The sequence below is a fragment of the Podarcis cretensis genome (assembly GCF_951804945.1).
Source record: "Podarcis cretensis genome assembly, chromosome: 13".
Classification (NCBI taxonomy): Eukaryota; Metazoa; Chordata; class Lepidosauria; order Squamata; family Lacertidae; genus Podarcis; species Podarcis cretensis.
In genome coordinates this window covers 9,984,676-10,001,152 of record NC_137182.1, presented here as the reverse complement: position 1 = coordinate 10,001,152, position 16,477 = coordinate 9,984,676, and the positions used below count along the sequence as shown (strand labels likewise).

General features: G+C 44.1%; 1 protein-coding gene across 4 annotated transcripts in view; it reads left to right on the top strand.

The window, feature by feature from the left end:
- The window catches only part of USO1 (USO1 vesicle transport factor), a 59,754-nt gene extending 45,531 nt beyond the window's left edge, over window positions 1-14,223 (top strand). For all 4 annotated transcript variants that reach the window (XM_079949379.1, XM_079949380.1, XM_079949378.1 and 1 more), the window contains 8 exons: window positions 635-756; window positions 1,682-1,820; window positions 4,295-4,458; window positions 6,684-6,776; window positions 8,205-8,294; window positions 8,573-8,683; window positions 11,713-11,928; window positions 12,892-14,223. In XM_079949379.1, the coding sequence (XP_079805505.1) occupies window positions 635-756; window positions 1,682-1,820; window positions 4,295-4,458; window positions 6,684-6,776; window positions 8,205-8,294; window positions 8,573-8,683; window positions 11,713-11,928; window positions 12,892-12,978 (1,022 nt within the window). In that variant the 3' untranslated portion in view covers window positions 12,979-14,223. The remainder of the gene's footprint in view (window positions 1-634; window positions 757-1,681; window positions 1,821-4,294; window positions 4,459-6,683; window positions 6,777-8,204; window positions 8,295-8,572; window positions 8,684-11,712; window positions 11,929-12,891) is intronic.
- The last annotated feature ends 2,254 nt before the right edge of the window (window positions 14,224-16,477 follow it).

Genomic DNA, 16,477 nt, shown 5'->3' with positions numbered 1-16,477 from the left:
AATTGGTTTATAGCACAATGAGGCTTACCTGCTGAAATTCTTGGTAACATGTTCTGATCCATTCTGCATCTGAGAATATGGTTTGTCATTCATTTTTCCTGGCAGCTAGTAGATTTGCTCTTACAAAATTAGGCTACATTATCTGCTGTAAAGGTTGTAGTTGATCTATTAAATAGTAAAATTGCTATGCACCGTACAAAGATTTGCAAAATAAGATGGACCGTGCCTGTGGACTTGCAGTCTATAGATAAATAGATGACACACTAGGGAGGAAGAAAAGGGAAAGTGAGCGAGGATCAATTGAGAACAGCAACAATGAACAGAAGTATCTTATAGAGGAGCTTGGGCTTAAAACCAGGAAGATGTCCGTTGGAAAGGCAGTCCATTGATTGGGAGGTAAGAAAATATGCAGAGGCCATACTCTCGATTTACTGAAGTGCTTGCTTACATAAGTGATTTTTCCATACTACAACAACGCATTTATTGCATCTTGAATGGCTTTTTCGATGATAGAATCCCTAAAATGGCTAACTCCTGTTAAACTTCTATATCCGAACAGGCATTGGGATTGCTTCAAAACCATGTGGCTTAGAATGTCTAATGAAAGAAATGATTATTTTTTTTTTTGAAACAGGCATTATAACAAAGGCAGTTTATAAGTCTAGTGAAGAAGATAAACAGGAAGAGGAAGTGAAGAAGTCCTTAGAACAACACGACAACATAGTGACACGCTACAAAAGCATCATTAGAGTTCAGGTAAAAAAACCAAACATCTTAGCTTCGTTGCACTAGTGGGCCCTGTATCTGCTTAAGGTGGTATATATTAGGGCCAAACTACCCATTACTGTAATCGTGCTATTTAAACATATTATTAGAACTTGCAGCCCTCTGAACAAAAAGCAGCCTGGGGGTGGCACTGATTCATTGCACTCTGGGTGCGCTGACACCTGTCAATTCCCTAAATTCTAGAAATAAGCAGTTTTGTTTGTATCTGGGAACGTTGCACTAACTGCTTATACCATAAAATATATCGCACAATGCTACTAGTTTAATGCAAAAGGGATGCGGGTGGCGCTGTGGGTTAAACCACAGAGCCTAGGACTTGCCGATCAGACGGTCGGCGGTTCGAATCCCCGTGACGGGGTGAGCTCCCGTTGCTCGGTCCCTGCTCCTGCCAACCTAGCAGTTCGAAAGCACTCCCAAAAGTGCAAGTAGATAAATAGGTACCACTCCGGCGGGAAGGTAAACGGCATTTCTGTGCGCTGCTCTGGTTCGCCGGAAGCGGCTTCGTCATGCTGGCCACATGACCCAGAAGCTGCACGCCGGCTCCCTCAGCCAGTAAAGCAAGATGAGCGCTGCAACCCCAGAGTCAGTCACGACTGGACCTAATGGTCAGAGGTCCCTTTACCTTTTTACTAGTTTAATGCACTGGCAAACACAGGCACCCTATGCAAAACACAGGCATGTGCAAGCATTATTTTAGACCAGTGGCATTGTGTGCTATTCTGTATAGCATAAGCAGTTAGAGCTAAGTTCCTTTGCAAATGTCTGTAGGTAAATGCCTATGGGTGCTTAATTTTTGTGGTGATTTTTTTTTTTAAAAAAAATAACAGTAGCAATCAACAGAATTAAAAAAATGAATGTAAGATACCATTAAGTAGATTCTTATTTTATTTTCCAGGATCAGGAGCTTGAGGAATTGAAGAAACAAGTAGAATCTATAAAAGCTCAAAACGAGCAGCTTCAGACAACAGTCACCCAGCAAATGTCGCAGATCCAGCAACACAAGGACCAGTACAATCTCCTTAAAGTACAGCTAGGTATGACTGCTAGCTGTGTCCTGTCTAAGTTTTGCTGTCAAATGCAGATTGCTACGCATTTTCAGACCATGGAATTTCACATTTTACTTTGATGCAAATTGTTTGAGCAGCCCTGGGAAATGCGTGAAACTACTACCAGTTTATATTGGGTTTCTGGGACGTATAAACTGAAACAAGACAAGGGACTGGGAGTGGTGAGAAAAGCTGTGAAAACCTGCTGAGGCAGAAGAGTTAGTAAGGTGTCAACCTGGAATTGTAGGAACAAAAGATGCAGTGAATGGACAGGTATCCTGGTCTTGGAACTTCACTGGAATCCTATCCATTACTCCCACAGAACTGGCATTAAAACTGTGTGGTTGAGTGTATTTCTTCCTTTTCCACAATCGCTGCATTCAAAAGTGGGTTCGCAAAAGATAACCCGCTGAATGGATGCTTACCATATTTTTCACTCTATAAGACACACTTTTCCCCTCCTAAAAAGTAAGGGAAAATGTGTGCGCATCTTACGGAGCGAATGCAGGCTACGCAGCTAAGCCAGAAGCCTCCGCAGGGCAGCTGGGTTCCTTCATTCCCCTGCCCTGCATAGGCTTTGGTGGCTATCCCAGAAGCCAGAACAGCAAGAGGCGACCCCAGCAGCCAGATCCCTCTTGCTGTTCTGGCTTCTGGGATTCATAATTTTTTTTTCTTGTTTTCCTCCTCCAAAAACTAGGTGCGTCTTAACGTCTGGTGCATCTTATAGAGTGAAAAATACGGTCGCTTAATCTTGTTGGGTCTGGCTCTTGCACAACCATAGTGCTTAGAAAAGGCCCAGCAGGATTTAATCACTATGCTGCTTTGTCACATCTGAAGTGCAGTAAAAAAGAAGAAGGGGGGTGTGTGGCTTCGTTCCTCCCAGGGAGGTGGCATGTCTCTTGAAAGAGTCTTTGTTGGCTGAAGGGATAGCCAGTACCAGTCATAGTTCAGAGTCCAGGTTCTATCCTTCCCTGCTTGTCCCAAGCTAGGAAAAAGTTGGCACCATGCACATAAGTAGCCGTCTCTTTGTGTTTGTGTAAACTTTCTCCTGCCCCACCCAATTATCCCTAATCGACTCGCCAGGCAGAAATTAGTAGGGAAGAAGTCTTCTATGATAATAGATATATTTAATAGTCCAAAGACTTCTACACTACTGATCCCTGACTGAGAGAAAAATGGTGTGCATACAAAATGGTCTATATGTCCCTCAAAGAAAATGCAGAAATCTTTGTAGAACCTGTGCCTGAAAGCATTATTGGTGACTGATTCTAATAACTGTGCAGTCCTAGTTTTTGTCACTATATTCCCCATCAGTGTGTGTGTGTCTTTTTTAAAAATGCATATTCAGTGTCTCTTAACAGTTAAGGTGCAACTAATCCTACCCTGGAAATATATTTTACTGAAGGTGTGGGATATAAATTGCATCAATAAACAAATGCATATAAACGGATCCTCAGTGTACATGCTTAAGAGCAGAAGTGCTGTGCAGGATCAGACTAAGGGCCATTTAGTCCAGCATTCTTGATAAGACTGCCAGCAGCCAATTCTCCGCTCTCTGCCCACTCTGACACTAAGTGACAGTGAGACATAATTATCCATATGTACCTAGCTCATGGGACGCAGGTGGCGCTGTGGGTTAAAGCCTCAGCGCCTAGGGCTTGCCGATCGAAAGGTCAGCGGTTCGAATCCCTGCGGCGGGGTGCGCTCCCGCTGCTCGGTCCCAGCACCTGCCAACCTAGCAGTTCGAAAGCACCTCCGGGTGCAAGTAGATAAATAGGGACCGCTTACCAGCGGGAAGGTAAACGGCGTTTCCGTGTGCGGCTCTGGCTCGCCAGAGCAGCGATGTCACGCTGGCCACGTGACCCGGAAGTGTCTCCGGACAGCGCTGGCCCCTGGCCTCTTAAGTGAGATGGGCGCACAACCCCAGAGTCTGTCAAGACTGGCCCGTACGGGCAGGGGTACCTTTACCTTTACCTTTACCTAGCTCATGGGGACGCGGGTGGCGCTGTGGGTTAAACCACAGAGCCTAGGGCTTGCCGATCAGAAGGTCGGCGGTTCGAATCCCCACAATGGGGTGAGCTCCCGTTGCTCGGTCCCTGCTCCTGCCAACCTAGCAGTTTGAAAGCACGTCAAAGTGCAAGTAGATAAATAGGTACCACTCCGGCGGGAAGGTAAACGGTGTTTCTGTGCGCTGCTCTGGTTTGCCAGAAGTAGCTTAGTCATGCTGCTCACATGACCCAGAAGCTGTATGCCGGCTCCCTTGGCCAATAAAGCGAGATGAGCGCCGCAACCCCAGAGTTGTTCGCGACTGGACCTAACGGTCAGGGATCCCTTTACCTTTACCTAGCTCATAGTACCATTTCTAAGGAAGGAAAGATTTTAAATGAGTTTGGGATGGGTAATATTTGTGGAAATTTGTCCCAGAACTCTACAAATGGGTCATTTTCAAATCTGACTAATAGGAAAAGACAACCAGCATCATAGTTCCCACGGCGATGTGGCTCAAATGAATGGCGTTCAGCCGGAAGAAATCAGCAAATTACATGGGGAGATAGAAGAATGGAAACACAAGCTTGAACTGTTGCAGGAACAACTGAAGGAACGAGATTCTTTGATTGAAAGCTTGGTGAGTACATGAGTGTCAGCTATTGATACCTAATATGAAAATTCCAGTCCATCTTTTTCTAGGGTAAAATGCTGATCAGAAAAGGCTTGTTTTCATGCTCTCAGATCAGAAGGCAGGCAAGTTCCTGATACCAAGGGAAGAAGGCATTGGTCCCCTTGTCACTTTTTATTCCTTTGTTGAACAGAGTGGTTAATGGGAAAGAACGTGACTTGCAGCATGGATATGTTTGTTTGTAAGACTTTTATCCCATCGTAATCCACTTAGGGACGCAGGTGGCGCTGTGGGTTAAAGCCTCAGCGCCTAGGGCTTGCCGATCGAAAGGTCGGCGGTTCGAATCCCTGCGGCGGGGTGCGCTCCCGCTGCTCGGTCCCAGCGCCTGCCAACCTAGCAGTTCGAAAGCACCTCCGGGTGCAAGTAGATAAATAGGGACCGCTTACCAGCGGGAAGGTAAACGGCGTTTCCGTGTGCGGCTCTGGCTCTGGCCAGAGCAGCGATGTCACGCTGGCCACGTGACCCGGAAGTGTCTCCAGACAGCGCTGGCCCCTGGCCTCTTAAGTGAGATGGGCGCACAACCCCAGAGTCTGTCAAGACTGGCCCGTACGGGCAGGGGTACCTTTACCTTTTACCTTTAATCCACTTAGCCTCAAGGCGGTGGCTTGTGATAACGAAAGGAAAAAATAAAAACAGCTGATAAAACTACCTTGAAACACCAGTACAAAGAAATGCATTTAAATAGGCTTTGGATGTTTTTGAAAGCTATTTTGTTAAAGGCAAAAGACAACAAGACAGATTTCATTGACTGCCTAAAAAATAGTATAGAAGGCCCAAAGCATGCATGCCTAGGCTGGGGTACCACTGCTATAAAGAGCCTTTTTCCAATAGCTACTTACCTAATCTCAAAAAGTGGTCTTCAGATGGGACTCTGGCAGATCTTAACTGCTGAGACCTACAATTGCCTATTATTTTAACTGCTATCATAACCTGTTGGTTGTTCACAGCCATTATTGAAGTTTTTTAAAAATGATTTTCAGTCCACTATTGTGACTTCCATACATATGTACTCACAAGGCTAAAACGGATATGCTGACCTAATAACCTTATGAGTGTCAATATCTGAATTGTAAGGAGGCACATGTAGTAAATGCTTCCAACTTTATAATTATAACAAAATAAAAAAATTCCTTCCAGTAGCACCTTAAAGACCAACTAAGTTAGTTCTTGGTATGAGCTTTCGTGTGCATGCACACTTCTTCAGTATCTTCAGTATCTGAAGAAGTGTGCATGCACACGAAAGCTCATACCAAGAACTAACTTAGTTGGTCTTTAAGGTGCTACTGGAAGGATTTTTTTTATTTTGTTTTGACTATGGCAGACCAACACGGCTACCTATCTGTAACTGGATTTATAATTATAGTCACTGATTTGTTGCAGCATTTCTCTGAATAGTTGTTAAATAATGGAGGCAGTGTAGTCACAATCAATATGTAAAATCTGCAGTGCTGCTTGTTCATTGGCAAACTGTCAAGTAGTGGATCGGGATGGAAAAGGCATTACAGTGGTACCTCGCAAGACGAATGCCTCGCAAGACGAAAAACGCGCAAGACAAAAGAGTTTTCTGTTTTTTGAGTCGTTCCGCAAGACGAATTTCCCTATGGGCTTGCTTGGCAAGATGAAACGTCTTGCGAGTTCTTGTGACTTTGTTTCCTTTTTCTTAAAGCCGCTAAGCCGTTAATAGCCGCTAAGCCGCTAATAGCCATGCTTCGCAAGACGAAAAAACCGCAAGACGAAGAGACTCGCAGAACGGATTAATTTCGTCTTGCAAGGCACCACTGTATTCCTTCCTCTTATTTTGGTTTTAAATACCTATACCAGAGCTGACATAACAACAACTATCAACACTAACACCTGCATGAAAAATTGAGTTCTATGCCATGTATGTCAAAATATGTCATTATATTGCATATTTTGTATCTGCTGTTCGTGGGCAGAGTGGCAATGGTCTGTGCTACATCCTGAATCCTTCTGATCACTAAAAATGCTGCAGAGTATATTCTTGTTTCAAAGACGGCATCAGGCACTGCCACAAACTTGACAGCCTATAACTGAAGCCAAAAGGGCTTGCTTTTAGAAAAGAAAAAGTTTGAGTTTCTCAGGATGCTATTTATGGAAGTGCTTTGTTAAAAAAATCCTTATCCTTTTAAAATAAATGTTTCCGATATTTGCAGAAGCTTTCGCCTGCAGCAGGAGGAACAACAACAGAGCAGTCTTCACAAACGAACAAGCCAAGTGGCCCTGAGGTTGACAGAGAACTATATAAAGTAAGAATTCCTGTTGCTTCCATAAGATATTCTGACGTGACTGCTGCTGTTTGAGAATATGGTTCCTCCCCAATTGCAATGTGTGAAGGTATCCTTAGTAGGAAACCTGATCAAAAAGTAGCATTATATAAATCTTTTTTTTCCCTGAGCTTGTTATTTCTGGTGGGAGAAGTCAGAGGCCCTTCTCTGAGATTTAGGGCTTTTAGCAGCACAGTTTGTTTTGCCCAGGCTTCCTCAAGCTCGGCCCTCCAGATGTTTTTGGCCTACAACTCCCATGAGCCCTAGTTAGCAGGACCAGTGGTCAGGGATGATGGGAATTGTAGTCCCCAGATATCTGGAGGGCCGCGTTTGAGGAAGCCTGGTTTTGCCCCTTTCCTCTGGATGAGGTAATTAGGATGGGAAGAGACCCAGCCTTACCTTTGTTACATTTTTGGCACAAGCCTTAATTGCCCAGCCGAATACGCAACAACAAGAAGGCAGCTGATCTGCAGAGGTCAGGAAGCTTATGCTTCCTCCATTAGGAAAGCTTTGGAAGGACAGCAAGCCATAAATAGGCCCCTGTCCAGAACAATGTTCCAAGTCATATATGTAGTACAAGTTCATTGCTGTCTTTATTTAGCCATTCTCTCTCAGAGTAGGGGGATAATTCCACGCTTTGGGTCATTGGAGGCAGTGCTTATCATTTAGGAGCCTACTTATAACTCCCTGGTGGGCCTGCACGGCACCAATTGAAAAATGGCGCAAGAGGTATAAAGATAGAGGTAATCTACATTAGACACAACAGTAAAGAAAGATTAAAAACTACAGTGGTGCCCCGCAAGACGAATGCCTCGCAAGACGGAAAACTCGCTAGACGAAAGAGTTTTCCGTTTTGGAGGCGCTTCGCAAAACGAATTTCCTATGGGCTCGCTTCGCAAGACGAAAATGTCTTGCGAGTTCCTGCCGTTTCCCCCCCCTTTTTCTAAGCCGCTAAGCCGCTTATCTGCTTATCCGATAAGCCGCTAAAAGCCGCTAATAGCGCTAATCCGCTAAGCCGTCAATGGTCTTGCTTCGCAAGACGAAAAAACCGCTAGACGAAGAGAATCGCAGAATGGATTCTTTACGTCTTGCGAGGCCCCACTGTATGAGGTCTCAGAACAAAGGAAGTCAGTATGTGTATATGTACATAATGATTAGTATGATGATATGGTTTTCTTTGTAGATGTGATTTTTCTTTTTGTTTTCTTTCTTATCTTTTTTGTTTTGTTTTGCTTTGTCTTGTTTGTTCTGCTTTGTTTTTAAAAATAATAAAAAAGGGAAAAAGGAAAATGAGTTGTGTGCATTGGTGATGCCCTCCAAACCTCTGGAAAATTCGCTTATCCTGCTTCTGTTTGCAAACAGTGCTGTTATCTTAGCAGCGAAATTCATTTATTTTTTTCCCCTTCACAGGAAGTTGAAACCCTGAGGGCCCAGATCCAGTCACAGTCCACAGACATTCTTAAACTTCAGAGTGAAAAGCAAGAACTGCTTCAAAAACTGGTAATATAAGACTTTCACTCGTATCTTTTTGTCCTTGTATTGTTTCTGTGGGATGTAATAAACAGCAGTAGTCCTCTAGTCTCCTTCAACTGTCCAGCATAATCCATAAAAAGCCGTACACTGTTCTTATACCACATAAGCTCTAGTGGCCCACATTCACACAGATTGTCTGATTTGTTGCGTTAGCTGTACTTTGCCGTACAGAACACATTGCAGGTGTTGGACCAAATATATCTCCTGTACCCTGTCAGTCTTTTTGAGTCTTCTTTGTTTTGCAGAGCGTAACCCCGGTTCCTGTATCAGTAGACAATGGCACCGTTATGGTAGCAAAGACAGCCGACTTGGAAAGAAGGCTCTCAACGCTCTTGCAAGAGAATAAAGAACTAAAGGTTGTTTCCTAATCAAAAAATACTACGTTTTTAATTTAAGTGTTCAGTTAAGATTTGCCAAAGTGGCGGCTTCATCCTTGCTCAACTCAACATTGGGGCGGGAAAGGGGCAGATATCACAAATTAGAAATGTTCCCATAGGAAATAATGGAAATTGTGGACTCATTATGCAAACGCTCACCTAACAAATGATTTCCTGGGAGCGTATTGTTTTTTGATAAGCGGGACCTGCATGTTCGCATTCATTGGATTGTATAATCACCCTGAGATACTCGAGTTTCAAGAGCCATAGCTCACTGGTAGAACAATTGCATGAGACCCCTCAAGTTCAACAACTCGATTAAACAAATTGCTATCCACTGCTGGGAGACCCCTTAGCTGGAGACAGCAGAACCGCCTTAACAAGTTCTGTTGCTTAGACTAAATAGTTTCCATGTTGTTTAGTCATTTAGTCGTGTCCAACTCTTCGTGACCCCCTGGACCAGAGCACGCCAGGCACTTCTGTCTTCCACTGCCTCCCACAGTTTGGTCAAACTCATGCTGGTAGCTTCCAGAACACTGTCCAACCATCTCGTCCTCTGTCGTCCCCTTCTCCTTGTGCCCTCCATCTTTCCCAGCATCAGGCTCTTTTCCAGGGAGTCTTCTCTTCTCATGAGGTGGCCCAAGTATTGGAGCCTCAGCTTCAGGATCTGTCCTTCCAGTGAGCACTCAGGGCTGAGTTCCTTAAGAATGGATAGGTTTCTTAAGAATGGATAGGTGCTACACTCAATATGTCAGCAAGTTTGGAAAACTCAGCAGTGGCCAGAGAATTGGAGAAGATCAGTCTACATCCCAATCCCAAAGAAGGGCAGTGCCAAAGAATGCTCCAACTACTGCACAATTGCACTCATTTCACACGCTAGCAAGGTTATGCTTAAAATTCTACAAGGAAGGCTCAAGCAGTATGTGGACCGAGAACTCCCAGAAGTGCAGGCTGGATTTAGAAGATGTCAAAATAAACTGGTATAATAGAGATGTCAAAATAAACTGGTAAAGTGTAACTTCACTATTGAAGGATTTTTGGCATTCCTTGGGGAATATTTTGGAAGGCTAACATATGTTTTTCATGGTGGTATAGTCTGTCCAATCCAAATTTTTAAGACAGAATTTTTCTGTACCACCTTGTGTCCCAAACGCAGCATTACAACTGGAGGCAAGTCTTCCCTCTGTAGAAGCTCGGTCCTGGCAAAGAACTCTTAATTATTGGCTCTGTCTAAATCTAAATCCACCCGGTCTGCTGCCCTTAGTGACACAAGACCCCCATAAAAGTGTGTGGTCTAAAATTGTGCACCAAAAATTCCTCTCCTGCGGACTCCACCCACATCAGCTTCTCACAATGGGCTTTATTAAAGCAAAAAGGCTAATTGGACAGCGTCTGAAGAACTTAGAGCAACAGAACAATCTGACCACTATAAAGAAACTCTGTCCTTGGTATGCCTCCCCCCCCCCCTTCTCAGTTTGATTCCCTGGCACCATATTTGTATAAATTAACTATCCCAAAATACAGATGTGCCTTCACACTGGCCAGATTGGATGTGATGCCCTCTGCTGTACTTGAGGGCAGATACCAAAAGCTTCCAACTGAGAAACGACTCTGCGCCTGTGGAGATGGCAATCTGGAAACAGTGGTTCATATTCTCCTGTCCTGTCCCCTTTATAAAGATCTGAGGAATGAGATCATCACCCCACTCTTACTTACCATCTCAGGCCACCCATCTGCGGCCATATTGTTCTTTCTTTTATCAGATCAAAATGATCAGACAACAGTAAAGGTCGCTAGGTTTATCGAGGGTGCAATGAGATTAAGGGGCGCTATCAACAATAATCTTGGTCATTTGATTGCCCTTTTTACCCATCGTTGTCTTTTTAATTGTATATATTGCTTGTTTTATGTTGCTATGGTCGTTGGCTAATGCGAATAAAGTTTATCTATCTATGGTGGTATAGTAAGGGCACATTATCTTCAAACACGAACCTTCCTCTAGTTCCGTGGTTCGCAACGTGGGACACACGCCCTACAGGGGGGCAATTTGATTTTTAGGGAGGGGGCAATTCAAGAATGAGTTATGGACAGTTAATGGCCTTTTAGACTTCCTCCACGTTAATAGGAATTCACTTTTTGAATAATAAGAATTATATTATTAGAGAAAGTGCCTTTAGAAAGCTTACACTTCAATGAATGCTATGTGCACATTTTTAAGGAAGATACTCGGGTAATCTGGTGGAGGGTGGGTTTTTGGGTGTAATCATATTATAAATTATTCTTCCCATTATGTACGGATCCGGGCAGGGGGGATCTCGTTACATGTTCTGCCACTCTATTTGGCTTAAACACCACAAGTTTTAGATTACTTCCACAGTGGCATTGTTTGCTATAGCCTCTGAGAAACTCTGTGTGCATTTTCTGACAAATTTATGACTAAGCCGAATTGATTCACATAGCCTATTGAGGGAGTAGATGCCAAATCCAGTGTACTGTACAATCAGGGTAAATAATTCCAGACTGAACTGTCTGACTTTGTAGAAGGCAGCTTCATATGTTTATAAAATTCCTCACCCAAAATGTGAGGAAAGCATTGCTTGGTGCTTGTCCTTGTATCAAATCTGTGTCCATTTAGCTCCATATGGATTGAGCACGGAGGGAAGGGAAGTGAGGATTGCAGTGGTGTAGCGTGGGGGGTGCAGGGGGGGCCGGCCGCACCGGGCGCAACATCTGGGGGTTAGGGTTAGGGGGCGCAAATCCACGGGTTAGGGGGAGCAAATCCATGGGTTAGGGGGCGCAAATTACTTGCCTTGCCCCGGGTGCTGACAACCCACGCTACGCCACTGGAGGATTCTGATTATAGCGGGTCACTTTTATTTTTTAAAAGCCCCTTGTTTGGGACATCCAGGATAGCTTTCATATTAAAGTACTGTTTTGGTACCAGCTGGGTGGCGTTAGCAATTGTAGCAGTGATGCATGCTAATATTTCCCCCTCCCTCTCCTGCCAGAATGAAATTGCGGCCCACGGCGAGGAAAAGGCTTCGCTGAAGCAGCAGCTGGACTCATCCAACAGTACCGTGGCTATTTTGCAAAACGAGAAAAGCAAATTGCAGAAAGAAGTCGCAGAATCTAAGAAGGAACAGGATGATCTGCTGGTTCTTCTGGCTGATCAGGATCAGAAAATAATTGCGTTAAAGGATAAGCTCAAGGAGCTTGGGGAACCGGTAAGACATTAGGTTTGAGCATTTCGTTTTCCAATCACGGAAAGCAAACAGCCCAAGTTTTAGTCTGGATTGGCAACATTTTTGCTGCTCTGATGATGAGCAGAGCCAGAAGTATTTTGGATTAAATAATTTGGAATAAAGGCTGTTCTGCTTCAGTTTTCATTGACTTTGGTACTGTATGCATGTTTTGTAGCAGACAGGCTCCAACTACCTCAGAGGAGGGTTTCACCCTCCTCTTCTCATCCACGGTTTTGCAAGTATTTATGTCAAAAGCAGTTTTAACGTACATTCTAAGTTTTTAAGGTAAAGGTAAAGGTACCCCTGCCCGTACGGGCCAATCTTGACAGACTCTGGGGTTGTGCGCCCATCTCACTTAAGAGGCCAGGGGCCAGCGCTGTCCGGAGACACTTCCGGGTCACGTGGCCAGCGTGACATCGCTGCTCTGGCGAGCCAGAGCCGCACACGGAAACGCCGTTTACCTTCCCGCTGGTAAGCGGTCCCTATTTATCTACTTGCACCCGGAGGTGCTTTCGAACTGCTAGGTTGGCAGGCGCTGGGACCGAGCAGCGGGAGCACACCCCGCCGCAGGGATTCGAACCGCCGACCTTTCGATCGGCAAGTCCTAGGCGCTGAGGCTTTAACCCACAGCGCCACCTGCGTCCTCTAAGTTTTTAGTAAACGTCTTATTTTTGCAAAACATTTCATTTACAGTTAAAACAATTTATTTCTATTTATTTAATGTGCATATCACCCTTCATCCATAGATCTCAGGGCAGTTTACAATATAAAAATACAAGATAAAACACAAAATACGTAACAAAAGCACACACCCACACCCCCAGTAAATTAATGCCATTTTTAAAATAAAATGTCATTTAAAAAATCTGTCCAGTTAATTGTTGGACATGGAGAAGACTTTTTAGTCCGTTAACTAAATGCCGCAACCCTTTTTTTCTTTTAAAGGTTGAAGATGACGATGAACTGGAATCTGGCGACCAAGGTGAGGAAGATGAAGGGGACGACGAGGAAGACGACGAGGAAGATAATTAAGCTTTATTGTGTCAAATATGGGAATCCTGTACTGCATTATAAGAATAAATGTTGATGGCCTTGTGGTGCAAAATACCTGGTTAAAGAAGCGGAAGGATCACTAGAACTAGTCCTGAGTTTCTGGTGTGAAGTTGGGAAATGCTTTGTAGCTGAAACAGAAGTCTGCCGTTTTAAGTTTTACATGCACATCTGAACCGAATTGTTAACACACTAGAAGCTGTTTTAGATGCTTTCCTGAAGCATTGGAAGGTAACAGTTTGGTTAACCAAGCGTGTTGGCATTTGCATATGTTCTGTGTGTTTGTCATTACTTATCTAATTTGGATCTTCGGTGTGATTAAATATGGTATGTATATGGTTTAACATCTGTTGAATGAAATCATTGCTTCCTGTATTCAGCATGGAGAGAACTCGGACTCTTTCTTGCTACTTCAAAACAGAAATTATTACTGAAGTGTATGGGACTGGCAAGTTAAGGGGTTTTTACCTTTTGGCTGCTTGTTGGTGGGTTTCAGATTGAGAGGAACTGTAGAGCATTGAGTGCCTTGCGCCTGAAACGGCTGCATTCTGTACCTCAGAGGAAAAAGAGAAACTGAAACAACTTGGGAGGGTTTTCCGTAGACAAATAGCAGCGTTTGGTAGCATATTAAAACAAAATTTTATTTTTAGCAAAAACCCATGCAGAAGTTTTAAGATGCTACCAGATTATCACGTTAAAAACAAGCCTTTTGTTCTGTTATTAAAATCACATACTGATCGATTATAATTTATTGACTTTTGCGCCCAATAGGTAAGATTTTTAAAAAGAGAAATTAAGTGCAGTTGCTGCATCAAATTGCTGTTTTGGTAATAAAAATAGATGGTATAACTATTTAGTATTCATTTACTTGGTTTACTTCTGACTGCTTTAAATCACGTTTCTTGAATGCTGCTTTATTTGGAATAGTCTTAACTTTTTTTAAAAAAAAAAGATTGACTTGTTAAAGTGCTATCAAACATGGCATCTATCAGGGAAACGTGGCAAATTGGTGAAGATGTTTGCAAAATTTGTAGAGCTGTTTCTGTTCATTCCAATTATTGACTCAGCTTACAGAACAGTTACTTCTTAACTCTAAAGTAAGTAGGATTGGGGCCAATGCTATACAAAAATGTATTTTTAGATACTCTATTTTGTACTTACCAGTTTGTCAAGATACAGGTTAACGTAAGCTGAGTTGCAGCAAAATAAATTGGAATGCTACCTCGATATTGTAATTCCTCTTTGGAAATATGCATATTCCATGTGCAAAAGGCTTTCTGCTGTCCAACATGGGTTGTTTTTGGCTTTTTTAACCAATATATCTGCTTCTATGTGCAAGGAACAGGAAGGGTTACACTTCAGTATTGTAAACTGTAGGAACTAGTTGCCCACAGAACTCAGTTAACTTCAGGGACTGATGTTCAGCAGCCCTAATTCACAGTGGCAAGTTATGGTAAAAAGGTAAAGGGACCCCTGACCATTAGGTCCAGTCGTGACCGACTCTGGGGTTGCGACACTCATCTCGCTTTATTGGCCGAGGGAGCCGGCGTTCAGCTTCCAGGTCATGTGGCCAGCATGACAGCCGCTTCTGGCGAACCAGAGCAGCACACGGAAACGGTGTTTACCTTCCCGCCAGTGCGGTACCTATTTATCTACTTGCACTTTGATGTGCTTTCGAACTGCTAGGTTGGCAGGAGCAGGGACCGAGCAACGGGAGCTCACCCCGTGGCGGGGATTCGAAGCGCCGACCTTCTGATCGGCAAGTCCTAGGCTCTGTGGTTTAACCCACAGCGCCACCCGCGCTTTCACCAAACTTTGTGTTGTAGCAGCTCTTCAGTTCCGCCAGCAGTTGTCTTTCCCAGCCCTTTTAAACTTTCCCCCAGGCCTCTTTTTAACTGGAATAATTTGTTAAAATGCATTCATAACTAGCAACAGGTTGTGCAGAAGTTTTAAAGCTATCTCATAGGAACAGAATTTGCACGTGTATAATTGCATGCAAGGTTTTTAAAGTTGGCCCCTTCCCAAAGCGGTCTTCTAAATAATAATTTAATTTCAAGTTACCACTCAAAGAATCTTCCTTGCCTCTGTGTAATTTGTCTAATTACAAAGGTGTAATTTGCCGTTCTGTGGGAGGGCATTTAAGAAGCACCTACCCCATGCAATTCCCTCCCCCCCCCCAAAAAAAAAAAAAAAATAGGCAGTTCCATTTAGCACATGAGCCGGCATGACTATGTAGCTGGTCAACCTGGGAAGGTAGCCCATCCATATTATTATTATTATTATTATTATTATTATTATTATTATTATTATTATTATTAATTTATATCTTGCCCTCCCCAGCCAAAGCCGGGCTCAGAGCGGCTAACAACAAAAAAAGTAACACAACATTCTAAAATCCATTCATTCTAAAATCAATTCAAAATCCAATTAATGGCAACCATTGGGCTAGAGTTCTATGAGGATTACCAAAGGAGGGAGTCAGGCTGTGCCCTGGCCAAAGGCCTGGTGGAACAGCTCTGTCTTGCAGGCCCTGCGGAAAGATGCCAAGTCCCGCAGGGCCCTAGTCTCTTGTGACGGAGCGTTCCACCAGATCGGGGCCACGGCCGAAAAAGCCCTGGCTCTGGTTGAAGCCAGCCTAACCTCCCTATGGCCCAGGACCTCCAAGATGTTTTCGTTTGAAGACCATAAGGTCCTCCATGGGACATACCAGGAGAGGCGGTTCCGTAGGTATGAGGATCCTAGGCCGTATAGGGCTTTAAAGGTTAAAACCAGCACCTTAAACCTGATCCTGTACTCCACCGGGAGCCAGTGCAGCTGGTATAGCACCGGGTGAATATATCTTGCAGTGAGGACCCCGCAAGGAGTCTTGCCGCGGCATTCTGCACCCGCTGGAGTTTCTGGGTCAGTCTCAAGGGCAGCCCCATGTAGAACGAGTTGCAATAATCCAGTCTGGAGGTGACCGTCGCGTGGATCACAGTGGCTAGGTCAGGGCGAGAGAGATAAGGAGCCAACTGCTTAGCTTGGCGGAGATGAAAAAATGCTGCCTTTGTTATAGCTAGAAGATACAGATATAGCTATAACTAGAAGGAACACTGATCCTCAAACTCCCCTGCCTTGCGGGATATCTTCGGGAAAAGAAAAGACTAAGGAGTAAACCCTACACAAATTGAGAGTGGAGACCCTAAGACGGTTGGGTGGCACCTTGTACGCCTCCTTCTGGCATCTCCTGCAGCCAAGCTGGTGCCAAATGTATCATTCTGCTTTCCTTTGGACCACATCAGTGAGGCCAAGAGGATGGTCTTACCATCTGGGCAGCCCAGGACATCCAGATGCGCTTGTGCCTTGGGGAGTTGCCTAACACAGCTATTTTATCATCATCATCATCATCATCATCATCATCATCATCATACCTTTTATTGGCATCACATAAAGGTAAAGGTAAAGGTACCCCTGCCCGTACGGGCCAGTCTTGACAGACTCT